General features: G+C 39.1%; 1 protein-coding gene across 2 annotated transcripts in view; it reads right to left on the bottom strand.

Moving 5' to 3' along the window:
• ntrk3b (neurotrophic tyrosine kinase, receptor, type 3b) overlaps window positions 1-15080 on the bottom strand; it is a 302940-nt gene that overhangs the window by 115955 nt on the left and 171905 nt on the right. For both annotated transcript variants that reach the window (XM_028014975.1, XM_028014976.1), the window contains one exon: window positions 13644-13746. In XM_028014975.1, the coding sequence (XP_027870776.1) occupies window positions 13644-13746 (103 nt within the window). The remainder of the gene's footprint in view (window positions 1-13643; window positions 13747-15080) is intronic.

The following is a 15080-nucleotide window of genomic DNA, read 5'->3' as shown; positions in this document are numbered from 1 at the left end:
CTCTGTGGCCTGATGCATCAGAGATGGAAGTAGTTTGGAGAAAAAAAAACAAAACACAACAAAAAAAAAAAAGAAAAAAAAAGCGACATCACCGAGTGATGACAGAGACGACGGAGAGACAAAGTTTGCTTTCTAAAAGCTTCCTTTTTGTGTGTGTGGAGAGCGACGGCGGAGGAAGGCAGAGCGGGCGGCGCTTCCCGGTGGCCCTGTTGCCGCTGTCTGGCGGCGCCCATCTGTCGCACGCGTTCAGGAGAATGAATTACAGCCAATTAGGATGACGGTGCTGCAGCAACTGAGCAAAAGGGCAAACACTGTTAGTGGAGCAACGGCACAAGTCGGCGGTGGCGGCGAGCGTGTTCGTCCTCTACTCTTTTTTTTTCTGTTCGTTTCAAAGACGATGCGATGAGCAGTCTGGGTCTCAGAGATTTAAACCAAAGGAGGAAATTGTTAAATAACCGAGGAGGTTTTGGTTGAAACTGTGAAATTGAGTGAGAACTTTGGTGCAAAGTCGAAACGCTCAGTATATTTGAAAACAATATCTGAATAGTCTGACTATTAGACATGTACTAAGACAAAAAAATAAATAAATGAATTAACAGAATAGAGTCAGACAATTACATGAATAAAGTTGAAATAATGAGAATAGGGATTAAATAAGAAAATAAAGTCATCAGATTACAATAAAAAAAAGTCAAAGTGAATTTAGTCAAAATATTAAAATAAAGTCATAATATGAGAAAGTCATAATATTACAATAAACTTGAAATAATCCAAGAATTATGTTGTAATATCTGAATAAAGTAATAATATTATAAGAAGAAAAGTTGAATACGAGAATAATGTCATAATCATATGAAAAGAAATAATTACAGGAATAAAGCTGACAATGAATTAAGTCAAAATATTAGTATGAAGTCATAAGGTTAAAATACAATAAAGTCGTAATAATATGAAAACTAATTTGAAATATGAGAAAGTCTACTATTAAAGTCGAAATATTATGACAAATAGTCTTAATATTATGACTTTATTCTTGTAGTATTACATATTATTGCAATATGAATTAGGTTAGGTACAATAAATAGGACAGTACTGTTTTACCTGTAAAAGGATGCAATGGACCTTACCAAGCTCCGTCCACAACCGACCCACGTGACCGCAAGTCTCACAAACAGCCTCACAGCGCGTTGTTTCTATGTAAACATGACTGATTAGTGCATCATTTCTACCGGATTTTCACAATATATCAGCTACTAAATGGACAGAGGAACTAACAAGTTCATGTCATCATCTGGGAGGAGGTTACTGGTTTCTCAGTCACAAACTGGTTGCAAACCTGAGGCCAGCAGGTGTCAGTCAGTTATGGTAGATCTGAACTTTGGTTTGATGACGTCAATATGAGAAGCTACAGACTGATAGGAGGAACCAAAGAGCTCTGTAAAGGTAAAGGCAAATCTTCTGAAGTTGGGATATAATTCATTTAATTTCACATAATTATCGCGGTAGAAGCCATTTGTTGTGTATGAAATATATCTGTTCTATTTGATGTTTGTTGTGAATGACGTAAACTCACAAACGAACGAGGTAATTAGTCCAACGTTTAGAAACTACAGCGGCTGTAATGCGCCACAGCAAAGGTAAACAAAGGTAAAATAACCCGAACAGGTGATCAACTCAAAACCACTCCTACCTTTTTACTCTCTCTCTCTCTCTGTAGTTTAAGCACACCTGTTACCGTGGCAACCGCCTGCGCCCCGCAAGACGAGCAAAGATTACGTTAAAAACATAACATTCAGTCCATTATGATATCAAGTTTCCAGGCTTGATATTTATTTCTCTATTATTAATCAGAGCTTCCCTGAACACAGCGATGGTTGATTGACTAGCTGTACTTGGTGCTAACGTGGCTAACACGAGTAACAGTTTAGTCCAAAGCCTTTTCTGCTAAAATAAAATCTTTAGTGTATGTCAGATACAGACACATTGCATATTGATCTGTTTAGCTAACGTAAGACTGTGTAGCAGACAGGCTTCAAGGTGTAGAAGTTGTATCAGTTCTGCCTTTATGCTGTACTTAGCTAACGGGAAGCTAAGTGTGTTTGTGAGACGGCCACGCACGTGACCAGGTAGAATGGGCATCAGCCAATGAAAAGCGGCCCCTCTGGTAAGGTCCATTCTATAAACCCATAAAAAAATTATATTGTGTTAAAAATAAAGTCCCATAAGTAACAGAATATTTCCAGCTGATCTCAGTAACATTTGAATTGTCAAAAGAGTATTTCAGACTCTTCAAGCAACAATTACTGTCACAGTCGACTCTCAGAAACTTTTTGGATATCCATCATCGGTGGTCTATAACACCATTTAAAGTCTTTGAGACTCCAAAAGAAATCTCTTCATGTGGATTATATAAAAGCCTGTCGCTCACATGAAAAAAACAAAAAAAAAACTCGACATGATTCTGCTGTGAAAAATCCCTGTTGAGGATAAGAAACACTTTTGGGAAAAAAAAGAAAAGAAAAACACAGTTAGCGAACACTAACCCACGCCTCTGTTAAAAATGAAAGCTAAAACTTTACAAACTCCAATAACTCTTGAATAAAAGCGCATAAATAAGGAAAGGAAAATCCTAAATAAAAACAAGCAGATCACAAGTTCAGTTTCAATGTGTTTGAAGGAGTTTCATGGGTTTTTTTTTTATTTTCTTCTTCAGCCACGTTAGTTGAAAAGCTGAATGCCGTAAGTTCGATGAAACGTATAGTCCTTCTCTCACTCTTTTGGTTTAGGTATTTTGTGGAGATTTTGACCGAAAGCTTTTTTCTTTTTTTCTCCCCGGCAGCTTGTTTGACATTTGCTCAGACATATGGCAGGAGAGGGGGCTCTCTGCGGACGGACACGTCTCACGGCTTAGCGGCGGAGCTCGCCCCGGCCACTGGAGGCCGAGCGAGGCAGCGATGCGGGGAAATGCTGCGGCGCGCGCATGTGCGGGTGTAGACCTGTAACTGTGTGTGTGTGTGTGTGTGTGTGTGTGTGTGTTGGCTGATTATCCCCAAGCCTGGTTAAGGTAATGTGGCGGAGAAGAGGGTAAGTCGGCCTGACACTCGCATCTAGATCACAGAGGCTGGCAGACTGCTGCAGGGTAGAGGTTGTGTGTGGATACTATGTGTGCGCAGCACCGAGCTACAGGGCATGTCTGAGATTTATCCACCTGTCTGTCTGCATGTCTGCAATGCAACATCGGAACAGAGCATCAAAAATGTTCGAAATGATTAATCAAATGTCCAGAAAAAAACATTTTTTAAACATTTTTTTTACCCTGCCTTCGACAACATGCAGTTTGAGGACGTTGTCTGTCTGCTTTCGGTCGCAACAATGACTAAATGGCTGCGGCTAAATCTAATTAAATGGGAAGAGCGTGTACGCACGTTGCCTCCCGTGTGTGGCGCACTGCCAAGGTGCTCGAACTCCACTTTATCTGACCTTGACCGAGGCGGGGGAGGCGATGCAGGAAAAGCAGAAACGGAAACCGGAAACAAAAGTCGAGCAATAAACAGAAGGACTTATTAGAGGCAGAAAACTCTGTTTTGGTAACCAACAATTACAGGAAACAGCATTTCTGAGAAGTCACGTGACTCTCTGTTAGTCAACTCAGGCTATAAACACGGTGACTCATGTGATGCCGAGTCAGACGGGCTTTGGGGAAATCATTTTCTGAAGAACTCTTGCATCAAGAGTTCTTCGAAACAGACATCCGCGCCTCCAGCGCCTGCATATATTTTTGTACATTAGGGGAAGTTTTTCCCTCATTCTTATCAGCAGCATTTACCTTTCCATATTTCACAGAAAAAGAGCCAGAGGCAGGAGTTTGCTTTTAATAATAAAAAACAAACACGAATGAGTTGATGGGCCAGGTCACACTAAAGGTGCACTGGCTGCAATTGTCAATTACTGATCTTTAAAAAGCCTGACCTACCGATTCCGATTTCTTTTGTCTGTTGTAATATAGTTATCAGGGTAAAGTTTTATGACTATAAGAATTATGACTTCTTATGAAAACAAACCTGATGTCTGCAAGCCCAAAACACCAACACTATGGTTGGATTATAGGGTCTATAAGAGCGTGAGAAGTATTGTACGGGTTGCACCGATCAATTGGAACCAATTTCTTCAATTCTGGGTTCATGATGTTTCCATGTGAAAGCGATCTTATGCACCGATCTTATCTAGGGTGGCGAAGTTCTGGAAATAAGCCACAGTGTCCCTTTCGTCTGCTACAAGATAGACCTGGCTGATTCCTAAAAACAGTCCGTTTTTAGACTGACTAAAAATTGATTAGGACTGATTCCTAATCAGTTCTAATCAGGACTGACCGGCAGGTCAGGCTTTTCAAATATTGGTGATTGCCTAGAAAACTGCGATCAGTCCACTTCCTATGTCGAAGTCTGATGATTTGTTTTATATCAGTACATGCATCGTCATCAATAAATACCACAATCTGAATATTGATGATGTCACTGCCAACCATTCGCAAGTTGGCCTAACCAGCTTATAAGCAAAAAATTATTTTCCCGTAAATAGTCTAAATAAGGAGCTAGAGTTTAAAAGTATTTGATGTTAGAATGGAGAAAAAAATACTTTTAGCACGAAAGAAAAAAAAGTACATCAGGTCTTTTTGCGACGTGATTTATTAGGTAAACGAAGCAAAAGGAGACAGTTTTCTGGTTTAGGAACCATCACTCTTTAGGTGACTACTTTCCTCCCCGTTCCCATCATCTGTCACTTCCTCCTGACGTGCCTGTTTGTTTGTTTGTTTGTTTGTGTGTGTGTGTGTGTGTGTGCTCGGTGTACACTGCATTTCCAGTCAAAATGCGATGTTAAAAAGCAGCCAAAAATAGCAGCTGCATCATCTGCTGCTCATGTAAACACTCAGCAGCTCATGGAGATGAGCCGCACACAGGAGAAGCAGAGCGCAGCTCAATGTGCAGGGGACCGCTCAAACCCACTGGGACCGTTAGAATTAGCTCAGGGTTGTCTTCGTATGCATAATTCAGAAGTAGCACGATGATAAAAATCACTACAATTTAAGCTTCTGTATTTTTTTTATTTTCAATTTCAAAAAAAGTACCTTCGTAGTGTTATTTAATTTCCCGCTGGGATCAACAAAGTATTTTTGAATTTGAATAGAATAGAATAGAATTCAACTTTATTGTCATTGCACTGTCACAAGTACAAGCAACGAGATGTAGTTCGCATCTATCCAGTAGAGCTCTACGAGATATAAGGACTGGAATAGAAGGTAAGCACTGTTGATGCCAGATATTTAAATTTGGTAAAGATTATTTTTGTTGTGGTCTGAAGCTAAATCAGTGCAGATTTTTCTGGTTTCTCGCTCAGTTAGAATCACCAAAATTTATTCTATTTGATAAATGCCAGAAGACTTGGCGATAAAATTTGTTTTTAGAAATTCTTTTGTAACTTTCCTCAAATTCAAAAGCCTGCATTATATTTGGTCAGGATCTGAGATAACTGTCTTTAAAACGGTTCATTTCTTAAAAAAACAAAACTCGCCAAGGTTTCTGTATGTTCAATGTGACAAGATGTCCAACCTCAGTTTTAAGATCCCATATACAAAAAAAAAACAAAATTTTTTTTATTTTTTTTACTGCAGTTAGTTTGCAAAGCTTCATGCTGTTAGTCAATAAGAAACTTTTAGCAGAGAAGCCCAGAAAAATGCTACGACTAGCGATTGGTCGTTGAAAACCTAATAATGTTTAACGAACGCAACATACCAAACACTACGACAACCACAGTCTTTAGTACAGAAGGTGTGATTGTGAGAAAAAGTTATCTGTTATATTCAGTAGCACTATAGTGTTTAAGAAAGTATAGGAAGCTTCTAGAAATAAAAACTCAGTCTGCCACAACAGGGAGTGACACTTCAGCAAATTAAAGAAAGTTTGTACAATGGACCCCCAGTATTTGTGGTAATTAGTGACCCCAAGAGGAACATGTTACATGCGACCTTTTGTAAACATCACACTGAAAGTATGAGGTCAGTTGTTTTAGGAACATTAACTTAGTAATGCTAAACATGTGAAGCGACTATAAAGAGCATTTAAAATGCAAACTTTGGGATAATGAGCTGTTTTATATTATTATCATAGTTCTGTATAATTGTAATGAATTGAGTTAATGCAATACATGACGATAAAACAGCTTTATTCTATCAAACCTCAACTTCGACTCTCGCTAGTTATTTTCAAATCAGATTAAGCAAAGTAAAAAGATTTTGAGATGCGGTAAACTTCAAAATTCTGAGGCTTGCCAAAAAATTAGGCTGTTTTTGAGAAGTTATTTTTGTTTTTGACATTATATGAACATTCAATTGTCAAGGCAGTTCCATTTCTTTTGCGCTTAAACAAAGAGTAGAAACAATGCGTCTGAAATTAATTTGCTGAAAGCTACAGCAGCTGACTGCTGATCCTATTAAAACATAACAGGTGCCATCAGCCAAATCGGAAAAACAATTCCACTTCGCTCATAAATAAAACCAACTAAACAACGTTATAGATTTGTTTTTGTAAAAATACTCTAAAAAAGTGCAAAAAACCCCCCAAAAAAACATGCTTTAATAGCAATAACAGCCGGCTACTGTGGCTTTTTGCAGATCGAAGACAAACTCAAATCCACTAAAAATCTGAATGTCAACATCAAATCAGTGATCAGAAATCTGCCACCAAATTTGGATGATCGGTACATCTGCATTTCACTCAAAGTCCAACCTTTGTCATTTTAGCAAATAAAGGATGAAAAGACAGAGCCTGGGGATACAGTGCGACAAATATTAGCCACACTTCCAGCAACAGGGGTGAGGTAATTTTCCAAGAGACTATTAAGAAAAAAAAAAAATGATAGGGAGAACAATGCTGATTACTGACATGTCTTCTTCTAAAGAAGCGTTATTGATTCCCTGCTGACAGAAATCCGTGGAAAAAGGCACTTCAAAGCCCACTGGTGTGAATCATCATTTGAAAGATGAGTCTGATGCTTTGACTGCGGGGCGTTTTAGCCAGGAGGCGAGGCGACACAATATTGATTAGCAGAGCGGCTTATCTGCAGTCTGAGTAGATGCGCTCATTTAGCTTAAAGTATCATTCATAAAACCACAAGGGATCTACAAAAAGCAAAGCGGGTGGAAATGGAGGGCAGCAGTGGAGCACCAGAAAATAAACCCAATTCCCCTCACATCCTCTCACACACCTTTATATACAGCCACATAAAAAAGAAGGGAAAGAAAAAAGAGAGAGAGAAAGACTTTTCTTTTCTTTTTTTTTTTTTTTTATTGGAGGGCCAGAAACGGTCGGTGATCAAACTCCAACAACCAAAATAGCCACGGTGATTTAGTGGAGCGAAAATCTATTATGGCTCCATCCAAAGGTAATGACTTTTTCAAGCCTCCCAGCTGATTCTCCAGAACAAGAGTGGAAGGAGAAAACACACACGGTGGACAAATCAGGCCTTTGTTCAGAGCGGTGTGGGGTCCTGAAAGAGACTTTTTAGGTCATTCGCTCCCCTCAATCTTTTCTCGGTGGCAGCAGAAGACTGCGGCATCTCTATTAAAGCCAAACTGGTCCGGCGTCAAAACGGCAACCGGAAGGAGCAGTGTGAACCGCGGAGCGATTACGATTGATTTGCAACCTGTTTACCAAAACATTGCACTGTAAAGGTGAACAACATGGAAGCAATGCTGTATAGAGGTATTTGATTTTTATCTCTCTTTTTTTTATTTTTATACTAAAGAATGAAAGCACTCTGAAAATGATTCAATATTCATGCAAAAAAAATAAATAAATAAATAAAAAAGTGTCTTGTTCTTCCGGCTTAGATGACTCGCGCTTCAAGGTGCTGCTTCTCCCTGCATCATTACAGTCACTCAGAAAACTATTCATTATATTGAACAAGGCAGCAAAGTCCCAACTACGTTAGAGAAACAGATTCATCAGGAAGCCAAAAGTGATTAGCAAATGTCTTTCCACTGAGAATGCTCAGATTCCCTTTGATAAAAGGGCCTGGTTCTCTTAAAGGAGCAGTATTATATAAACTCAAACGCTTTTCTTTTTTTTTTTTAGCTATCCATCATCTTATGTCATTCCCTCATCAAAAATATACCTAGGTAGTTGCCTTCATCCTTTCATACATGTTTGAGAAACCTTTTAATCTCCCATGGCAACCATTCAGCAGGGCAAAACGCCTGGATGGACCTAGCTCCGCCTTCAAGGACCAAGCTCCTCCTCAGGTTTCTGAGCTTCCGTATTACAGTAAAAAGGTTCAAGAGATTGTCTGGGACCAAACAGTACAAAATGGAAAACACAAGTGTTGAATTCAAAAAAGTGGGTTTTTATTTACCCCAAAGTATGAACAATGATTAACATAACAATTCTACCTCTGCTCAACAGGCCCAGGCTGAAGCAACGTCAGCTAGTCCTAATCCATCTACTTCATCTGCTATTCGGTTCTCTCCACAAATGGAGGGCAGACTGGGGAAGTTAGCTGTCGATGATGACATTGAACATTTTTTGGTTACATTTGAACATATGGCTACAGCTCATCGGTGGCAGAAATCAGATTGGGTTTTTCCTCTCATACCCTTGCTCACTGGCAGAGCCAGAGGTGCCTACGTACATATGGACATTGATGACTCATTAGATTATGATAAAGTCAAATCTGCCATTTTCTTCAAATATGACATGATACGAAAAGATGGGTGGAGCGTTAAATTAGGAAGTCAAATTTCTTTTAAGTCATATTTCGTCAGCTTCCTAAAATAACATTTTTGCCAAAAGTAATGCTAAAAAAAAAAAAAAAAAAAAAAAAAAAAAGCTTTCTTTCTAAGAGATCTTAGGCAAACGAAAAAATTAATCGAGCCATTGTTTTAGGAAGGTGACAATTTGATATTTAAAGCATTTTTGTTACAACTAAAGGTAACGGTTATTTTGTTGTGCTATAAAATGGCACCATGTACCTAGAAAATACATAATACTGCCCCTTTACCATATCTTACAAAGCAGGGCTGGATGAGCAGTGGTTTAAGAGATAAAGTCTGGACCTATCCATGAGGCAACCTTGTGTTCAGAGGACTGCAAAGGGCCGCTCTGAGAATTCCCACATGCTAGGAGGGCTGCTGCAGATGTGAAGCAGTACATCACCTTCGATTTAGATAGCAAGTATAACTAAATAAATAAATAAGGAAAGCCGCGCAGTAACACAGATTCCTGACAGACTGAGTTTTACAGCCAGATTCATATTGATTCTCTGAAGCTGCGTAGACTAGATGCTGAACTAAATCACACACACGCACAGCGACTCACGGCCGTGGGTGGATGTAAATAAACTCCTCTGCTGTGCAAAATCCAGTTACATGAACTGAATAAAGTAACTTGAATAAAAGAGAAATAACAAAGTTAGGGTGCAGCGGGCGCATCATTAGCAAGCAGATCTCATTTACGGAAACGCCAAGTCTCAGCGCCTTCAATCAGCTGCTCAAGTCGTGTGTGTGATCTCTTCCTTGTCACTGTTGCCTGCTGACTTATGTTTTTTTTTTTTCCTGCTTCTGATTCGGGGTTCATTTTGTTTTAAATAATCCAAAGTATTCACACACCTTGAGCTTTGTGCGGTTTCCTTGTGCTTCAGTCACAAACGTCAATGTTTTCTATTGGGTGTTTGTGCGATAGACCAACACAACGCAGTGAATAATGCTTAAGATCAAAAATGATCCCAGTAATTTAAAAAAATAAATATCTGAAAAGTGTGACTGGCATTAGTATTCAGCCCCGTCTTGTCTATAATGTGTGAAATTACCTGGAGGTTCGGATACTTTCAGGTGTTCATCTCAGAGAATGACATTTTTCCTTACTATTCTTTGCAAAATAGCTCAAGCTCCGTTGGATTGGATGGAGAGAATTGGGTGACATCAACCTGCAAGCCTCTCTCATTTAAAGTTATATCTGGACTTTGACTAGGCCATACTAACACATAAAAATGCTTTCATCTAAATCACTCTATTCTAACTCTGGGTATGTACGTATTTACGGTGAAGGTGACGGCTCATATTTTTTGCGTCTTCTGTTTGTCATCTTTCATTTAGCGTTGAACAGCTTCACATCTCATCAGGTTAATATATTCACCGCCATGACAGTGGTGCACTTAAAGTGCCTTTTGTTTTCTAACACAAAAACTGCTGAGAAACGGTTTTTACCCTTCAGCTATCCCCATGTTGAATGCCGCTAAGTGGTCAATTTGACGCCGTCGGTTTCCATTTTACTTTTCAGTTAATTTTTTATCAAGGGGTGAATGCAGTATAAGTAATTATTAATAGTATAATTTTAATTGGGACATTTTGGGCCAATTCTCCAAATAAAAGCAATGTTTCATACAATGACAATAAAGATTCTACTCTATCCTGCTCTTTGTATTGAAGCCAAGTTACATTTTGGATTCGTCACGACCAGAGCGCCCCCATCATGTTTCTGTGTTCCCTTTGTGATTTATGGGAAACTTTAAACAGGACAGAGTTATCCTGCTTAGTTATCCAGGATAAATTGCCTTTCCTACTAAGGTAGGGTAAAATATTTTTCCGTCAACAGTCTCACACCTGAGCTGTGGATCGCTACAGCTCCTCCAGATCAGGATCAACTAAAACTGACAAAGTTTATAATTGAGAAAATAATTTGTTAACTGAAATAATTAAAAATGGTTCCTCCAGGCAGAACTTATGCCAGCCACAAAATGGTGGCAGCAAAGGTGTGGAGAAAACACCAGAGTTGGTTGGTCAACAATAATTGAATAAATGTTTTTGAAAATGTGTCTCCTGGTGAACATTCATTACCCAATCGATGTATAAATAATCACAACACTTTGACCTTTTTGAATTCTGCACCTAAAAATTAACCAAAGTATGACCACATGAATACTGTATATAAAACCATATTCATAGCATAACTAATAAAAACTAAATTGAAATTAAACAATATTTAACTTAATAAAAAAAACACTCTAAAGATGAATTAAAACCATCTGAAACAGTAATGCAGTTGGTTTTTTTATGTTTTTAATTAGCATAGTTAGGTAGCTAGATGGATGGCCATGTCTTGGTAAGTTTGCAGACTGATTTTTTTTCCATTTTTAGATAATAAGCTAAACTCTGCTCTATATTGAAAGCTTAGGATGTTATTAACAGCCTTACCCTGCTTCAAATTTAGACAGTTTGCAGCATTAGATTGTATCTATGGGTATCGGATTTGAATGCATTAGAATCAGATTTGTATTTTTTAAAAAAAAAAAGTTTTGAAAAGCATTTAAAAGTTCATGGAGTATTAAGGCTTTTGATCCATGTTTGCTAACACAGTTAAAAAAAATGAATGTGACACAACAAACAGCGTGTGAAACCTCATTAAGGCTTGTCCTTGATTAGAGCCGGCTTTAGGCCTCTGCATTAATTGCCACCCTTCGAAATATTACAGCAGAGATGTTTACTCAGGTAAATAATCTTTAATCCTCTAAAATAGGTAATTAACAGGTGGCAGTCGCTCTTCTGGTTCGGCGCCGTACTTTACGCATTTAATGAAGAAGAGGGGATGTTTGAGGGTCAGAGTGCCGTGTTAATATTCATCAGCATTTTTTTTGAGACGACAGAAGTGACGACGTACTTAAAACGACAAACAAACAAGAGAGTTGGTTACGTTAAGGCAAATTTTCAGCGACATACAAACGGAGCTGCTCGTCAAATCAAACGCAAGCGCACGCTGTCGACTCTTCTTCTCAGTCTGATGAGAAATGAACCGACAGGAACTGAACTCCCGTCTCGCCTCTGCTCCTGATCCACTCCTAGATCAGAGCAACAACAGCCATTTCCGTCTGTCAAAACACCAACAGCCAGGAGATAAGCAACATCTGGAGCCGGCCTGAAGCGGATACTCGACATGATCGACAGAGCAAAGTACACCCAACGTTTCCGGAAGCATCAGGAGCGGAGATGTGCCGAGTGAATCAGCTGCTGACCGGAATCAAGTGATCCTGAGCTTGATGAAAATTCAACAACAAAAAGAAAGAAAGGAAAGCATAATTTTCAGATCAGTGAATGTGCTATGCATAAGCGCCATCAAGTGATAGCAATAATACTTCTGTGGCTAAGAGAAAATTAAAAGTTGGCCATTGTAGTATTTCTTTTCCTTTTATATAGTTGACGAAAGCACAGTGTTGAGTTTTTATTCCGGTTGCAAGAGATCAAGTACGAGAGAGAGTTGTGACCACAGCACAAATTCTCTGTTTTAACCTTTTAAGTTTTCAATCTCTGTCATAAGTTTTGAAAACCATTTCAAAGGTCTCATGTATGAAAACACTGTTTAAGAAATAATAAGTACCTAACTGCTAATATAGGATGACATTAGCAGCTTTAACATTTTTTTTATGTTAAAGCTGCAGTACATAACTTTTACAAAAATATGTTTTTTTCCATATTTGTTAAAACTGTCACCATGTTGTGACTGTATGTTATGAGACAGATAATCTGAAAAGACTGAGCTCCTCCACCTCCTCCCTGAGCTTTAATTGCCATCTGAAGAAATGCTCCGCTCCCAGTCAAAAACAACCAATGAGAGTCAGGAGGAGGGTCTTAGTGCTGTCAATCATGCTCATGTACTCACTGCTCAATGTGGTAATGGTGGAGAAACAACTCACCATTTCAGGAGAACTGTTTATCCACTGTCATTGGTGAACATGCTAACTAGCTTTAAGCATTTGTGGCAGGCTATGTTGCGGTGAACCAGCTCAAGCGCAGCAGAGAGGAAGGGAGTGAAGTGGGGTGGAGAGCGAGAGTGATTGACAGCGCAAAGACCCTCCTGCTGGTTCTGATTGGTCGATTCTGACTGAGTGGTGTATTTCTGCAGTTAGTACTTGGAGCACTGGCAAAACTCATTTAACCAACAGATTTTCTTTCTACAGATTCCTTATTCTGTCATGACATTATGGTAATTTTAAGAAATATGTAAAAGACATTTTCCATAAAAGTTTCATATTGCAGCTTTTAAGTGATTTTTGAGCCATAATGGCAGAAAGTCTATAAAAACAATGTGAATACTTCCCTTATACATTCTTTTAACACAGTGGGGAAAATAAACAGCTGCCAGCTTTACAAAAACTAGAGGCATAAAACTCTGATCAGCGCATCTCTACTTAGAAGCCGTGTTAATGTAAGACACAAAAAACACAAAATGACAGAATTGAGCAATCACTTTGCATGTCCTCACCAGAAAAATTTTGTTATTTCACTTTGTGTACGAGCAAAAAAGAAAAAAGCAATAAAAATCTACCTAATACACTTTCTTCCTACTGCAGGGAAACATTTTTTTTCCCCAAATGACTCCATGCAGGGAATATAGCTAAAATGAAGTATCTGCTTATTTAACCTGCACTAAAACGTGGGACTGCTTCAGTTGTCACTCGTGAACGATTTTCAGCTCAGCAAGGCCTGGGAAGATTTACAAGCGGAATTGATTCCACACCGAGACACATCAGCCAGAAAGGCAAAGCAACGGGAGCGGCTTTTTGGGCTTCTCTCCCTCGTCCAGCTGGCTGCGTGGACTCACCTTTCATACCGAATTTGGAGCGTCGGCCGTACTTGTTGATGAGAACAAAAAGGACGAGGAGGAGGACGCAAGCGAAGCCCGCCAGACCCACGGCGATGGTAACCTAGGAGGGGTAAGACGAGAGCAATCAGGAAAATAGGTCTAATCAAACCAGGGTGAAATGAGGTGATTTCTGCTTTGATTAACATTGCACCATGTAAACAGTCTTTATGTTCAGAATCAAACCTGGTGGGCAGAATGGGGTTCAGATTGAACACTGCTTCCATCTCCTGAACAAGCTCTGTATGGTCTGATTTAATTACGATTCCTACAACTTGTCATTCTGTGTTTCAATGCAACTGCCTTTGTATGAAAGGTTGTAGCTTTTTATAATAGACATATCTCTCTCTCACACTTTAAATTAAAGTCTTTCTTGTTTTTAATGTCCTAGCTGTAACCTGAAAAGGATGCTTAAAAATGATATTAAAATATATCTGTATTTATAGAATAGAAATGAAACATTTGTAAAACTAGGGAAAGCCAAGAGGTGCAGCACATAATTTCTTTCCTTATATTCACTCAATGTTCTGGCGACCTGCCAGGTAGCCACTCCCCTCTGCTGCACCTTTGAGAACCAGGTGAACTCAATCTCCTAGCAGTCAGAGAGTGCAGCTACTTTTGGTGTGACTGACCCGTCACTCCTGTTTGAAAAAGTGCCACAGCCTGAGAAGCAAACAGTGTGACACAATCAGTAGTTAGTTGGGGTTTTTTAACCCCCTCCTTACGAAGTTAAATAATCATTTGTGACTACCAAAATTATGAGTCTACAAAACATCATTTTGGTAGCCAGAGTATTGCGAGACAAATAAACGCCACTGTCCAGTCCAGGTTACAGCGGAAGAGAGCTTCAGTACATCATGTCTGTGTAGACTGAATTTGCAAAAGTAAGTTTTTCATTGACTTACAAAGATCCAGCCATCATGTATGGCAGTCTATTCCCTGAACTGCTTTGCACCGGGATGAAGGAGCCATATTTTGAGCCAGGCCGTCAGCCACTAGATTTGTCAGGCGATTGCTGGAGTCACATCTGACTTGTACATTAATAGCCAGAACATCTTGGTAGTACCTGAAAACTCACCCCAAAAGGTACAAGGTCTTCCAGAAGTGGCAACTCATGTATAGTTGGTATGGTACCACTGGTATGGTATGGTATGGTACATGGCATCACCATGGTATTTAAATAACAGCAATTACTCAGTGCCTCATATTTTATGTGTTAATCTTTGGTCCACATCACCGTGGTGATCATCTGAAGCAAGGAATGTGATGGTGAAAAAACTTTGATGAAATGTTTTGCGGACTTTGATTTAATATTGAACTTGGCTTGTGATGACTCAACAGCAGAACCAAAGTAACAATGCTATTTTCCCATCATGCTGTTTTCACAGATCACAACCT

This window comes from Xiphophorus couchianus, chromosome 4 (assembly GCF_001444195.1).
Source record: "Xiphophorus couchianus chromosome 4, X_couchianus-1.0, whole genome shotgun sequence".
NCBI lineage: Eukaryota > Metazoa > Chordata > Actinopteri > Cyprinodontiformes > Poeciliidae > Xiphophorus > Xiphophorus couchianus.
Note: the sequence above shows the minus strand (reverse complement) of the source record. Positions and strands in the feature narration are given on the sequence as shown.